The sequence below is a fragment of the Anthonomus grandis genome, chromosome 22 (genome assembly GCF_022605725.1).
Source record: "Anthonomus grandis grandis chromosome 22, icAntGran1.3, whole genome shotgun sequence".
NCBI classification, from domain to species: domain Eukaryota; kingdom Metazoa; phylum Arthropoda; class Insecta; order Coleoptera; family Curculionidae; genus Anthonomus; species Anthonomus grandis.
In genome coordinates, this window is record NC_065567.1 from 33,626,460 (window position 1) to 33,640,486 (window position 14,027).

At 30.2% G+C, this 14,027-nt stretch overlaps 1 protein-coding gene across 1 annotated transcript in view; it reads right to left on the minus strand.

Annotated features, from left to right (window-relative positions):
- Positions 1–300: 300 nt before the first annotated feature.
- The window catches only part of LOC126748254 (angiotensin-converting enzyme), a 159,689-nt gene continuing 145,962 nt past the window's right edge, over positions 301–14,027 (minus strand). The window contains exon 10 of the mRNA XM_050457357.1: positions 301–904. Within this exon, the coding sequence (XP_050313314.1) occupies positions 601–904 (304 nt within the window). The 3' untranslated portion in view covers positions 301–600. The remainder of the gene's footprint in view (positions 905–14,027) is intronic.

Sequence of the window (14,027 nt, forward strand, 5' to 3'; positions counted from 1 at the left end):
TTCTTTTGGGAATTACAAAATGTTAATACCACTTCCATTTCACCAATTTAATAGATTCTCCTTCAGTGGAGTAGTATGCTAACAAAACATTTCTTGGAGATACTATTGATGTATTATTTATTGTTGAAACTATTGATAATGACTGTAAGCTTATATTTCAACCTTGCGTAATAATTATCCGAAAGTTGCTTTGCTATAGGCGTAAGATATTTCACTTAAGTTAGTTCATTGAAAGAAAAAGAGACATGGAGAATGGAGCAGAAAATTGGGAAGAAATAAAAAATTTAAAAACAAAACAAATAAACTCATATAAATTTATTAAAATCTACAATACAAATTTTAAATAAAACTTAACAAAAATATAGGACGAGATTATTTACAAAATATTAATAGAATTAAAAATACTAATAACATTATTATCAAATTAAATTAATGATAATTAATACACAAAAGTTAAACATATCTAATTGGCTGAATTTATATTAAAAATCAAACAAATTTAGCCAACTAGAAACAATTAAGCCTGATATTAGTGCTACTTAGTTGTAAAGAACATATATCTACATAACTAATCTTCACAGCAACTTTCACCACAATATTTCACCTAAATTTTAAAGCTAAAATCACATTTATGACCAACAAAACCAAGCTACCATCCACACATAAAGCGCTATTATAAAATCCACCGAACACTTGCAATCCGGCAGTTTCTATACTTTGTTTGCAATAGTCTCCGTCATATAGCCAACCCACGAATTCTCCGGTTCTAAGATTTTCATTCCTTAACCAGTCTTCTAGGGGTGCGAAGTATTCTCTGATTGCACTTCCATCGAGACGACTTTCTCCCGTAGCTTGGAAGAGTACATCTCTCCAGGATTGTGAAGAACCTTTTTCCATAAGTTGCCTGTAACAAGAGAAATTTGAATTAAACCCAATATAAATCAATCATCACTTTACTCAACGTGCAGGCATTAATAATTCATATTTGCCGCCACATATCTTTCGATTCAAAGACGAGCTCAAGCAGATCGTGCAAGATCGGCAACCCCAGTGCGGCGACGCGATATTTTTGAAGAGTATTATCAAATTAAAATAGTAAAGGTCTTCAGTTCATCAATATTTATCATATGCAATCAATGAGTGAAACAGATAGGGATATGTTGGATTATGGAAATAATAATGACGGTTACAAATCATAATCTATTTCTCAGAACAAATCTTGGGAAAACTGTGTCTAAACAGCAATTGCTTTGGATTTCAACAATAGTGAATTGTGCTAAGGTTTTCCACTTCTTATTCATTAAAAAGTTTGGTGAAACTTAACTCTAAGCATGTTTGAAAGATTGAACTTTTATCTTTTACAATGACCGGAACAAAGATGGGTTTTGACCATTTTTTTATTTCTTTAAAAGAAGAGATTTGATAAGAAGAACTTCTGTTCCTATTTTTAAATCTCTTGTATTCCGGATTTAAGACAAGTGAGCATTCTCCCCTTGGAAGATTGTATTTGCACGCTGTAAGTTGGCCTCTTGGACTAACGAAGGAGTGATAAATAATAATCAACGCCTTTTCAGATAATTCCGCTCGTTAATTAGTTTATATTCTATAAGCAATAATAACTCATCCATTGTTGTTCCTTTCACATCTCGACAATGCCGATCTTGACCTCGACACGGAAAACGTAAATGAAATATGTAGCTCTGATCTTGATTTTCTGTTCCGAATTGCATAAGTATTAAAAAGATTCAAAAACGAACGGTATTTTTTTATATAATGGAGTCACAATGAAGTAATTGTGGGTAGTTAAGAAAGTAAGTGTGCCTTTATGCAAGTGAAAGTGAAACAATAAACTTTTTCCGTCTTGGCCTTACGCCGTTGCGTTTTAAAGCAGAAAGGTGGTAAATGTGCAAAAATGTGACGAAATGTATTCATAAACAGTTGATCTTGATGTATTGCATTGCTGTTTTTGCTCTACATTTTAAAAATATGCAGGATATGGAATAATTCAGATTTCTCTTAGTTTTTAAGAATTTTATTTTTTTTTATTTATCATTATCAATAGTTAATGTGAAGTTCGTCATAAGATTTTATAAGCGAATAAATTTCCTTAAGAATTAGGTAATGAAGAAAGCAGTCAATTTTTAACATTAAAAAAATACCATTGTTTTAGCATTCAAATTCCTACTAAGTTCTTATTTCATATTATATTATAATCTGCATGTGTTATATAAAAATTGTTAGCACTGGGAAGTATCCATTTAAGTTATGCACTAGGAAACGATTAAATAAAACTTAAATAATATAAATGTAAGTAGACAATTTATTTAGGTTTTTATTTGAAGTAATTATGGTAATTTTAATGCTTACAATATATATTATATAAAGAATATATCAGAATAATCTTTAACGAGAAATATAGTAACCGAAATGTAAATTTAATGTATTAATAACAATTAAGAAAAAGTTAAAATTTAAAAAACATACTAGAACATTAAAATAAAAAATGTTACTTAAGATTTTATTATGAATTAAGAATTGAGTTATAAAGTAACTACTAAATTGTAAATATTAAAAAAATTATATTGCTTTAGTTTAAATTAGGTTCCAGTAAATGAAAAAAAATTATAACTTATAAGATTTATGTCAGAGCATTATAATATAGCCTTAACGAAAAATGTGATAAATACAAAACCTCTCTAATGAATACAATCAAATTTAATCCAAGAATTTTGTGATGATGTGGAATTAAAGCACTTCTTTCATGGATAACTCTCATAAGAGAAATTAATGTTATTATTATTTAAACTTAATGAATAATTTTACTCAAGAATTAATTACGAATTAATAATTAAATTATGAAGAAGCCATAAAACTGAAAATCAAATAAATCAAATCAATTTAGCAATAAATTCCAATTTAATGAAAAAATCTTATAACTAATAACGATTATGTCAGAACATTTAAAAATAATGAATACAATCAAATTCAATCCAAGGATTTTGTGGAAATGAGGAATCCTTCAACCAGCACATCTTTAATGAATAACTCTTGAAATCAATTTTATTAACATTGGAACTTAAGGAATAATTTTACTTAAGAATTAATTACGAATTAAAATTTGAGTTATGAAGAAACTACACATTACTTTAGCATAAAATTAAAATTTAATGAATAAATTTACTAAAGAATTGTCGAAATGACAATTGAGAAAAGTTTAAATGTAAATTTCAAAAAACTCAATCTTTTTTTTTTTTGTTAATTTTTGCCCCCAAAAACCATTTTGTTCTCATTTAGTTAATTTTAAAAAACATACCGGAGCATAAAAATTCGAATTTATTTTAAGAAATTGTGATAATGGGGTATTTAAAGCACATATATTATAAATAATTCTCATAATTTGTATCAACAAAACTTAATGAATAATTGTTGTGAATTGGTGACAAAGATTGTAAATTAGATCTGGTAGTTTTAGGGTAAATTGGTCAAATGCCAAAGAAAATTATTAATTTGTAACCAACGTTTTGAATGATATTTAATTCATCATCAGGGCTTGAAGGCGTAGTTCTCTCGCGTTAACTTAAAAGAGTACCGTGAAATGGGGTGAATTTGATTTCGCGAGGCGACTTTGATCACCATATCAAAGTATTTTACATTTAAATTTCCCGCGCGTATTAAGTGCCGATTTTTCCGTTCGGTAAAAAATCGTATTCAGTAATGGTGTAGCTAGTGATCCATGTGCATGTTTTTTGTCACTTAAACGTTTTTTTTGGAGTTTGCGGCTCTCAAACATGTGAGTAATATTTAGACAAAAATATAACCTTCCAAAATTTGACTGCTATTTAAAAATACATGCAAATTGTGGATATGTGCGTGATATATTTAGTATTCTGAATCTCTTGTATTTTTATAACCTCAAAATGAAGTTTGCGGCGTTGCCGGATTTTGTCAAATTGATCAACTGAATGGGTTGAAATTGATCAGCAGATTGTAAAGCTTGTATAATTTTAAGGGTATAGTACTACTGGTAATAATAATATTTTTGGTTTTAGAATATTGACATAATGCCGAGAGTTTATAAGAGAAAAGTTGGGGCACGAAGGTACAAAGACTACGGTCAAGAGTCCATAGAAAAAGCGTTAGAAAAGGTCATAAATGAAGGGTGGAGTTTACGCAAAGCTGCAAAATGGTTCAAGATTTCTTACGGGACCTTAAATAATAGATACCATGGGCGTCATGTTAAAAGTAACGGCGGGCAAACCGTTTTTAGCTCCAATGAAGAGCAATCAATTCTTAAATGTGTTGCTATTTGTGGCGAATGGGGGTTTCCTCTTAATTTAACAGATTTAAGGCATATGGCAAAAAACCTGCTAGATACCCAAGGTCGTTCTGTGCCAAAATTTAAGTTTAAATTTAACTTTAAATGGTATTCCATCGTGCAACGTATATAATTATGATAAAACTAATTTGCTTGATGACCCTGGGCGCAAAAAACTAATATATGCCCGTGGAGTAAAATACCCTGAACGAGTGTGCAATTTTACTAAATCTGCAACCTCAGTGATGATGTGTGGTTCTGCAGCAGGAGTTCTTTTGCCACCATATGTAATTTATCGAGCAGAAAAAATGTGGGCGCAGTGGACTGAACAAGGACCAAAATTAGAACCCTGTTGCATAGATAGATGCTGTGCAGCTGGATCACGATACAACCGAACGTCACATGGGTGGATGGACGCCGAAACTTTTAATGACTGGTTAAAGTCTGCACTTAAACCAGTTTCTTCCACATGCCAAAGGACAGCAAGGGCGAAAAATTCTAATAGGCGATAACTTAGCCTCACATTTCACAGAAGAAGTTATTAGACTGTGTGAAGAACATAACATTGGATTTGTATGCCTGCCAAAGAACGTGACACATTTATGTCAGCCGTTGGACGTAGGTTTTCTCAGGCCATTTAAAATGGCCTGGAGAGAAGTCTTGCTAGAATGGAAAAATACGTATCCGACACATTCATCAATTGACAAAAAGGATTTCCCATATTTGTTGCAAAAAACCTTGGTGACAATGGATAGTAAACTATCCAAAGATAAAATACCTCATGCGGTTAAACGAAATCTTATTTCTTCTTTTGAAGCAAGTGGCATAGTCCCTTTAAATCCAAACCGAGTATTAGACAAGCTGCCTAAAGAAGTTAGTAAGTTAATCAAGACCAAGCGCAGAACGTGTTGTTAAATTACTTACAACAACAGAGATTTTCAAATGCTCCAACAAGACGAAATACGAGTAAGAAGAGAACAAAACTTGATGTTCAGCCAGGGAAAAGTCTGACAGCCCAAAATGATTCCAACAGTTCAGACAGCGACGTTGAAGAGCCTATAACAAATGATAATTCTGACGATGACATGACCGCCGATGATCTATTTATCCAGTTGCAGGAAAACGAAGAATTTAAATATTTGGAAATGAGTCAAAGTGAGATCAAATTTGGGACATTTTTATTGGTTAAAGTGTTGGGGGGCATGCAAAAAAGTGTTAGCTATCGTTACATAGCTACAGTTCAAAATTTCAATGAAAACGAATTCGAAGTTCTGGGACTAAAATCTGTCGATGGAAGAAAACCGGTTTTTAAACCACAAGAAGGCGACGAGTTTTCCATAGAGTTGGCAGATATAATTGCTATTTAGCCATAACCTGCCGCTGAATGCGTCAAAGGTCAAATCATTTATCAATTCAATATCAAGCAGTAGATATTAAGGAGATGTAAATCCTTACTACACGCATTACTGCTTCTATCTATTAATTGAAGATTTGTTTCTTTACTTTTTGAATGTCTTTTATAAATTTTTGTATTTTTAAACAAGTGTTTTTAATAAAGTATTAAAAAACTGCAATGTTTCTTTTTTATGACTGATCAATTTCACCCCAAAACCTAGATTAAACGGATTGATAAACTTAAGCAGGGGTTAAATTGTTCATAATGCATTTTAAGGCATTGCAAGAAGAATACAATTATATGGCACTGATCAAAGTCACCCCCCTTTTGGTATGAAATTGATGACACCTTATTTTGGCATTTTTTTAAACAACTTTAAATTTAGAGCAGATACGATTGCAAAATCCTTTTACGGCATCTATACACAATCATTTATGATTAATTTTAATATCGATACGCAGTTATCAAAAGAGTTACAAGCAAATTTACAAACGAAATGATCAATTTAACCCCGATTCACGGTACATATTACCGAAATAAATTAAAAGGAAGATGAGATGAATTAAATATAAATAGAAATATATGACTAGAAACAAATAGTTTTCTACCACATTTAATTTAATGAATAATTTTTATCAAGAATTAATTTCGAATTATACATGAGTTTACTATTTTTTTCTCATTTAAATAGCTTTAAAAAACATACTGGAGCATACAAATTTTAGCGAATAAATAAAGCTACTTTCTGATAATGTTGAATAAAAGCACATTTTTTAAATATTTTAATAGATCTTCTACGAGTAGTCAATTTTATTAACATTAAAGCTTAATGAATAATTTTACTCAAGAATTAAACTAAGAGTTGATTTGTGATAAAACCATTGAGTTGTATATATTTAAAAAATGACAGTGCTTTATCATTAAGTTCCACTTTAACAAAAATTTTATAATTAATAAGGGTTATAATTAGAATAATATTATAAAGCTTTAACGCAGAATGTAATAAACACAATGCTAATTTAATGAATAAGATTAAATCCAATCCAAAGATTTTGTGATGATTTGAAATTAAAGCACATTTTTCATAAATAACTCTTTTAAGAAAAATAATTTTATTTAATTTTCACTTTTATTAATATAGAACTTGAGGAATAATTTTATTCAAGAATAAGAGCTGAGTTATGAAGAAACTACTTTGTAAATTAAATATTGTAATTGTAAATATTAAAAAAAATACATTAATTTGGCATTAGTCCAATTTAATAAAAAATCTTGTAACTAATAAGTGTTATATTAAAATATAGCTTTAACAAAATATGCCAATCTAATGAATAAAATCAAGTCCAATTGAAAAATTTTGTGATAATGGGAAGATTTAAGTACATATTTTGTGACTAACTCTTATAAGAGAAATAAATAAATAAGAGCAATCACCAATAAAACTTAATGGAATGATAATTTTTTCTTAAGAATTAATTTTTAAATATAAATTTAAAATTAACTTTTTCTCATGTCAATAACATACTGGAGCATAGAAGTTCTTAACGAATAAATAACAGGATTTTGTGTTAATGTGGAATTAAAGTGCATCGTTTGTAAATAACTGTTTTATTAACATTGAAAAATTAATGAATAATTTTACTCAATAATTAATTACGAATTAACAGTTTGAAGTTTTGAAGACCTACTCGAAGTCGTAGTTCTCTCGCGTTAACTTAAAAAAGTACATAATACAGAAGAGTACAAATAATTAAAATAAATTTATTAAAATATAATTCGAAACGTTGGCTATAAGAAGTTTTCTTTAATATTTGACCATTTTACCCATAAAACACCACATCTAATTTAATGAATAGTTCTACTTAAGAATTCATTTTAAATGATAAATGGCTTAACTCTTCTCATTTCAATAATTTATATGTAAATATACTGGGGCATACAAATTTTTAACGAATAAATAAAAGGATTCTGTGGTAATGTGGAATTTTTATACATCTTTTATGAATAACTCTTTTAAAAGAAATAAATTTTTATAATATTGAATCTTTATGAAAACTAAGATTTTATTATGAGTTAGGAGTAATGAAGAAATCACTAAATTGTTGTATTGCTTCAGCATTAAATTCAACTTTAATGAAAAATGTGATGAATACAATGCCAATTTTATGAATTAAATCAAATCCAATCCAAGGAATTTGTGATAATGGGGAATAACCCTCATAAAAAAATAATTTGTATCAACACTTAAAACTTAATGAATAATTATGTCTCTTTAGAAAACATTTCAAATTGCAAATTATTTTTAACTAAGTTTTTTAAAAATTAACCGTAATTGAGCATGCAAGTTTTTAACGAATAAAACAAAGAATAAAAAATATTGTGAAAATGTGCACATCTTTAGTGAATAACTCTAAGAGATAACCTTAAGAGAAATCAATTTTAATAACAATGGAAATTAATAAATAATTTTATATAAAAAACAAATCAGTATTCCCTATTTTACTTAATACAATTTTTCTCAGAAATAAAAAACGTACTGGGGCATACACATTGTAAGGAATACATAAAAAGATTTTGTGATAATATGCAATTTAAAGCACATATTTTATAAATAATTCTTATAAAAGAAATAATTTGTATTTTTAATAAAACTTAATGAATAATGTAACAATTAATTAATTACAAATTGTGAGTTTTTTTTTTTAAATCACATTGATTTAGCATTCAAATTCCAATTTAATCAAAAATTCTGGCATCAATTATGTAGCTTTAACATAAAATATAATAGATACAATGCCAATCTAATAAATATAAATGAATCAACAATAGAATGTAATGAATAATTTTACTCAGAATTAATTACGAATTAAGACTTGAGTACTGAATAAAATTATATAATTAAAAAAATACATTGATTTAACTTTAAATTCACTTTTAAAGAAAAATATTGCAACTTATCAGATAACTGAAATATTAATTTAACGAGAAAGATGATAAAAAAGATGAAAACTTTAATGAATAAATTCATTTTAGAGTATTGAAAAATGAGAAAAACTTGTATTGGTATATTTTAATAAACCCCCTTCAATTTTTTTTATAATTTCTTTCTCATTCAAATAATTTTAATGTGAAATTCTTAAGCAATCCAACTGAATTGAGTTTCTGTTAAGTGAATCATCTGTGGACGTACGACAATCACTTTCAATAAATCATAATCAATTTTATTGTCACGCCTTAGGTTGCCTGAGATGTATCATTAATTAACCTGAGGTATTCAATACAATTTTCTTAATAAAGAATCCCTATATGAGTATAATTGAATTATCTCAAAAATTTCAACAAGAAATCATAAGTGTAGCCTGAAAGCTAATAGAGACCAATATTTTTTTTTTTAATTATAAAGTTATAAATAATGAAGTTGTCATTCACCAGCTGATATATCAACGTTTTCATTTCATACAAATATGGAAACTAAATCATCTAAATTAATAAAGCCATAATATACTGCCCCGTAAACATAAAAACAGCAGTTCCTATATCAATGTAAAACGTATATGAAATTAATCATAAAACCACATTTTCTACATGCCGAGGAATTTCATTTTGCAATTTGGGTCAAACCGACCAAACAAATTAAAGTAAATTCTGGAATTCGCGAAAGTAAAAATTTTCATATGAGATGCAAAGAGCAATCAGAGAGCATCAATTTAATTTAAATTAGCACGCAATTTATTTCGCAATTAGAATTATTTTAATCGAAATTTTCAAATAAACACGATAATCGGTAATATTGCGTCATTTAATTTAAGCAAATGTATGAATTGATTATTAAAACAGTAACAGGTTATTGTTAAACATGCAACAAATATCTTCAAACGTGCAAAATATCATTATATTGATTATCTAGAACAGCAATTCTAATAAAATTTCACATGTTTTATTTTCAGATTTTAATTAGAATCTTAATTGCATAACTTGCTATGCGGTATTTAATAATAATTGCGTAAAGAAGTTTTATGAAGTGAAAATTATGATATTAAATAAAATGATTGCAACTTGTTTACCAACTAATATTTTTATTACTTTAAAGTGATAGCTTCTAAACTGTTAATTTTATTTGAAAAATTCTTGATGATTTTCATCAAATATAATATATGTAAAGGATTTCTGCAAAGTGTTTTAGTTGAAGACAATTTTTTAGAAGCCGCTAAAATGCCTCTATAGAATAAGAATTTAGCTAGAATCAAAGTATTAATAAATTGATTGATTAATCGGAAGATCTTATTTGGTGCTTTACCAATAACTCGTTATACTTATTCTCAATGAAGATCATCCTCATGATCACCATGACTAAAGTTGAACATTAACTGTTTAACTCAATACAGATTGATTAAATCAAAGGGTGACGACCACATAAATCACTGTATTCTTATTATTTATTGCTCCTTTGAGAATTTTTTTCTTAATCTATTTTTTCGAAATTGCGTTTGCTTTCAAGGTAACCGGATGAGGTAACCAGGACAAAGCAAAAATTATTGTTCTTTATTAAGCCGATCTCATTAACATTGCACGAAAACGTGGAGAAATTCATACTTTTATTTATTACTTATTGTTGAGTGTCTTATTAAAACATTCTTTTTTCTTGCGGAAATATACAAAAATGCCTGTTTAGTAATGATTTGTAACTGAACATTTCATGTGGCTATTATTACAGTATCACATTATAAGGAAAGAAACTGCTATTACAATATTAGTTTACGTCATTTGAAATTACAGTTATGGCTTGATTTAAAATGACTTAGGCTCTATGTCTGAATGGTGGAGATTATGTGTAAACTGAAGTGCCAGAGAATGATATACATTCGTTAATTGTTTGTACTAAAAGTTTTGAATATTATCAACTCTCGGAGCTTTTCAGTCACCTTTTAAACTTCGTCGGCTGTTATTTTATTAAAGAGCAACGCTGAGATGTTTCTCTTCTTCACCTCTGACATAATCCATGGAGCATGCCTTTTTTGTTCCACGTAGTCTCTACAATGATAACCAGTAGTTCATAAGGTCCTCTCTGCTTGGCAACGCTTCACTGATTTTGCTATCTAACGTGACTGTTTGCTGTCTTGATAGACCTGCCGTTTTCTGGGCAGTGTCGGGTCTAACGTCTCTGAAGTAGACGGAATTAGCCTTAACATGGTGACCCTGTGTTCTCCAATAATTCTGCCAGTGCTTGTTGCCCTTTTTAATTCCTGCATACAGAAGACCATCTTTCCTGCGGAGTGTAAGATGCAACCGAAGATACAGATGAGGAGTGGCATTCCTACGGATGTCTCTAGTATCTGCGGCCAATTAGTGGACTACCTGTACTGTCTAGTATTTGAAAAGCTTATTTATAGGCAAATCAATAATAACTTCACTGATAAAAATATAATATTATCTAAGTTGCAGTGTGGATTTCGTAAAGGATTTAGTAATGCCACGTCACCGTTCTTAGAACATTGAACAATAAAATTAAAAGCTTCCTTTTTGCTGAAAAATGATAAAGTCCGCAAGTTTAAAAAGGAAATTTAAATTGTGCCTTTCACAGGCGAGTTAGGTGTCATCCTTATAGGTTATAATTTAAAAAACGACATATTTGTGTCGTAAGTATCTATTGAGTATTTGATGTCAAAATTAAGCTTTTTCTCTTTATTTTAGGACTATTAATAAAAATGTGTAATGAGTAAAACGCCGCAAAAATAATGTATTAGAATCTAGTGTCCGATCAATATCCATCAACCAAAGTCAAGAACGCAGCATATGCCGTTTGTCAACAGCCTATTTATAGTCAATTAATGCTTGAAATGTCAGGACCGTTAGCATTTTTTGCATCATATGGCAACATGGCCAAAGCGGTTAGTTACGACTGCTAACGAGTTTGACGGTTTGTGTGTTTTTGCGCAAAGCAGTGTTGCCATAGGAGGAATAGTTAGTGACAAGAGATATTCATTTGACAGATTTAAAATTCATGAAAGATGAAGTTTGGTAATCAAAAAAGCTCAATAGATGGATGCCAAGAATCTAATGCATTTTAAAAATCTGAAAAATTTGCAATCCCATTTAATGCTTACCTCTTACTATATACCCTACTTTAATAATTTTAAGGTTCATAACCTAATTCCAGTTATTCAGTTAAGATATTTATGCTGCTTATAAAGTATAGAGTTGGTTAATCAATTATTAACAAGAATTCTTTATATATTCTTTAAGACAATTATTCTGCAATTACTCGTAAAATCTTGTAATAAGCTCGAAACCAAGCAGACCAGTATTTCAGCTGAAGGTGTTATCACCTTTCTCTTAACGTTTCTGAATGAGTTTAATGTTTGAAATTTTAGTAATTGAATTACATTTTTTAAACAATTAATATTGGCAAACATTAATGGAAATAGTAAAATTAATGTGTCACGAGGAACTAATATTCTTAGCTATGAATATAAAATATATTAAAATCACAGAGAATATGGCCACGTAGGAAGCAGTCAATTTAAGGTAAGGCTTCAAAGATCAGGCTGGCCAGTTCTTTTTTTCTAGAATTCTGATCCGGTTATCTAGTTGACAAAATCTGATCATCAACAATGGTTTCAACAAAGTTGGTTAAAATTTGATCAACAAAGAATCCATTGCAACAACTAATAATACATTTCATATAATGAATTTTCCATTCAACATCTTCGAACTCAACAGATTAATCTAGACAGAATTTCAATGGAATGAAAGCTTAAAGAAATATATATTTTTTGTGTATTTTGATTAGAAGACCAAGCAGGCTGGTTTATTTAATGGATATTTCTGGAATTCTCATCCAGATATTCGGTTAACAAAATCTGAGCACCATCTTTTTGAAAATATCATGAAATTCATGTTCAGCAAATCTAAAGAGAACGGCGATGGAAAACATAAGTAATGAAATACAGGGTGTTTCAGAACTATGAGATCAAACTTCTGGGGGTTGTTCAGTGCAACAGTAGAATTCATTTGAGTATAGGAACCCATGTCCGGAAATGTGTCACTACGCCACTACGGCCCTAAGACGCGTTTAAAACGCGTTAAAAAGAAAAAATATTAATTACCTAAATAGAGTCTGATGCATTTATTTTTACCTTTTGTATATGATACCATCACAACAATTGTTCAAAATGTCTTCCTCCAACCTCATTACACCGATTTAAACGCCGCACATAATTTCGGCGGACTACACTAAAAATTTGATCCTCGTTTTGAATGATTTCAAATGCTGCTGTTATTCATCCAATTAAGCTTAGCTCCGATTCTACTAGAGTTTCGTAGACTAAAGACTTTACATGTCCCCACAAGAAAAAATCGAGCGTCGTTAAATCGGGTGACCTAGGAGGCCAAGAAACTGCTCCACCTCTGGCAATCCAACGGTGCCCAAACCGCTGAGCCAAATACTCGCGTACTTGTACAGCAAAGTGAGCCGGCGCTCCATCATGCTGAGATCACATTTGCTGTCTAACGTTTAGTGGAACATTTTCAAGGAGTTCTGGGAGAACGCAGATAAATAGGTCCTGTTAAACGTTCCGGTAGAAGGTATGGCCCAATTAAATAATCATCAACAATGCCTGCCCATACGTTGACAGACCAACGATTCTGATAATTTCTTGGAAAAATTGCATAAGGATTTTCTTCGTCCCAAACATGGCTATTCCTACTATTAAAAATACCGTCTCTAGTGAAAGAGGCTTCATCGGTCCACAAAACATATCGTAAAAAATTTGGTTGTGCAATGATGTGATCCAGAAGCCATCGACAAAATTGAACTCTAGGATAATAATCGGCTGCAGTCATACCTTGAACTTTTTGGAAGTGGTAAGGATGGAGTTGTTGCCCGTGTAGTACCCGCCAGACAGAAGCGTTACTCGTATTCATATTCTTAGCGACGTCACGTGTGCTATTTGATAGTTCATCGGCAACTCGCTGAAACACCTCTTGTTCAAATTCGACCGTTCTTACGGTTCGAGCAACACCAGTATCTTGCATCTTAAACATGCCTGTCTCAGCGAGCCGCCGATAACCAGCAATAAACTTTTTGTATCCAGAATGCTGTCGTTCGGGATAACGTTCATGATACAACCGCGATGCTGCTCGTGCATTGCAGTTTGTTGATTCGTATGCCAAATGCATCTCCGCCAATTCTTGATTGGTAAAGTTTTCCATTAGCAATAAATGTTTAAAAAATTGTAAGCTATAAAATGTTTAAACATGACGTTTAATCAAACGTTGATTTTAAACAATTGTTGTTATGGTATCATGTAGAAAAGG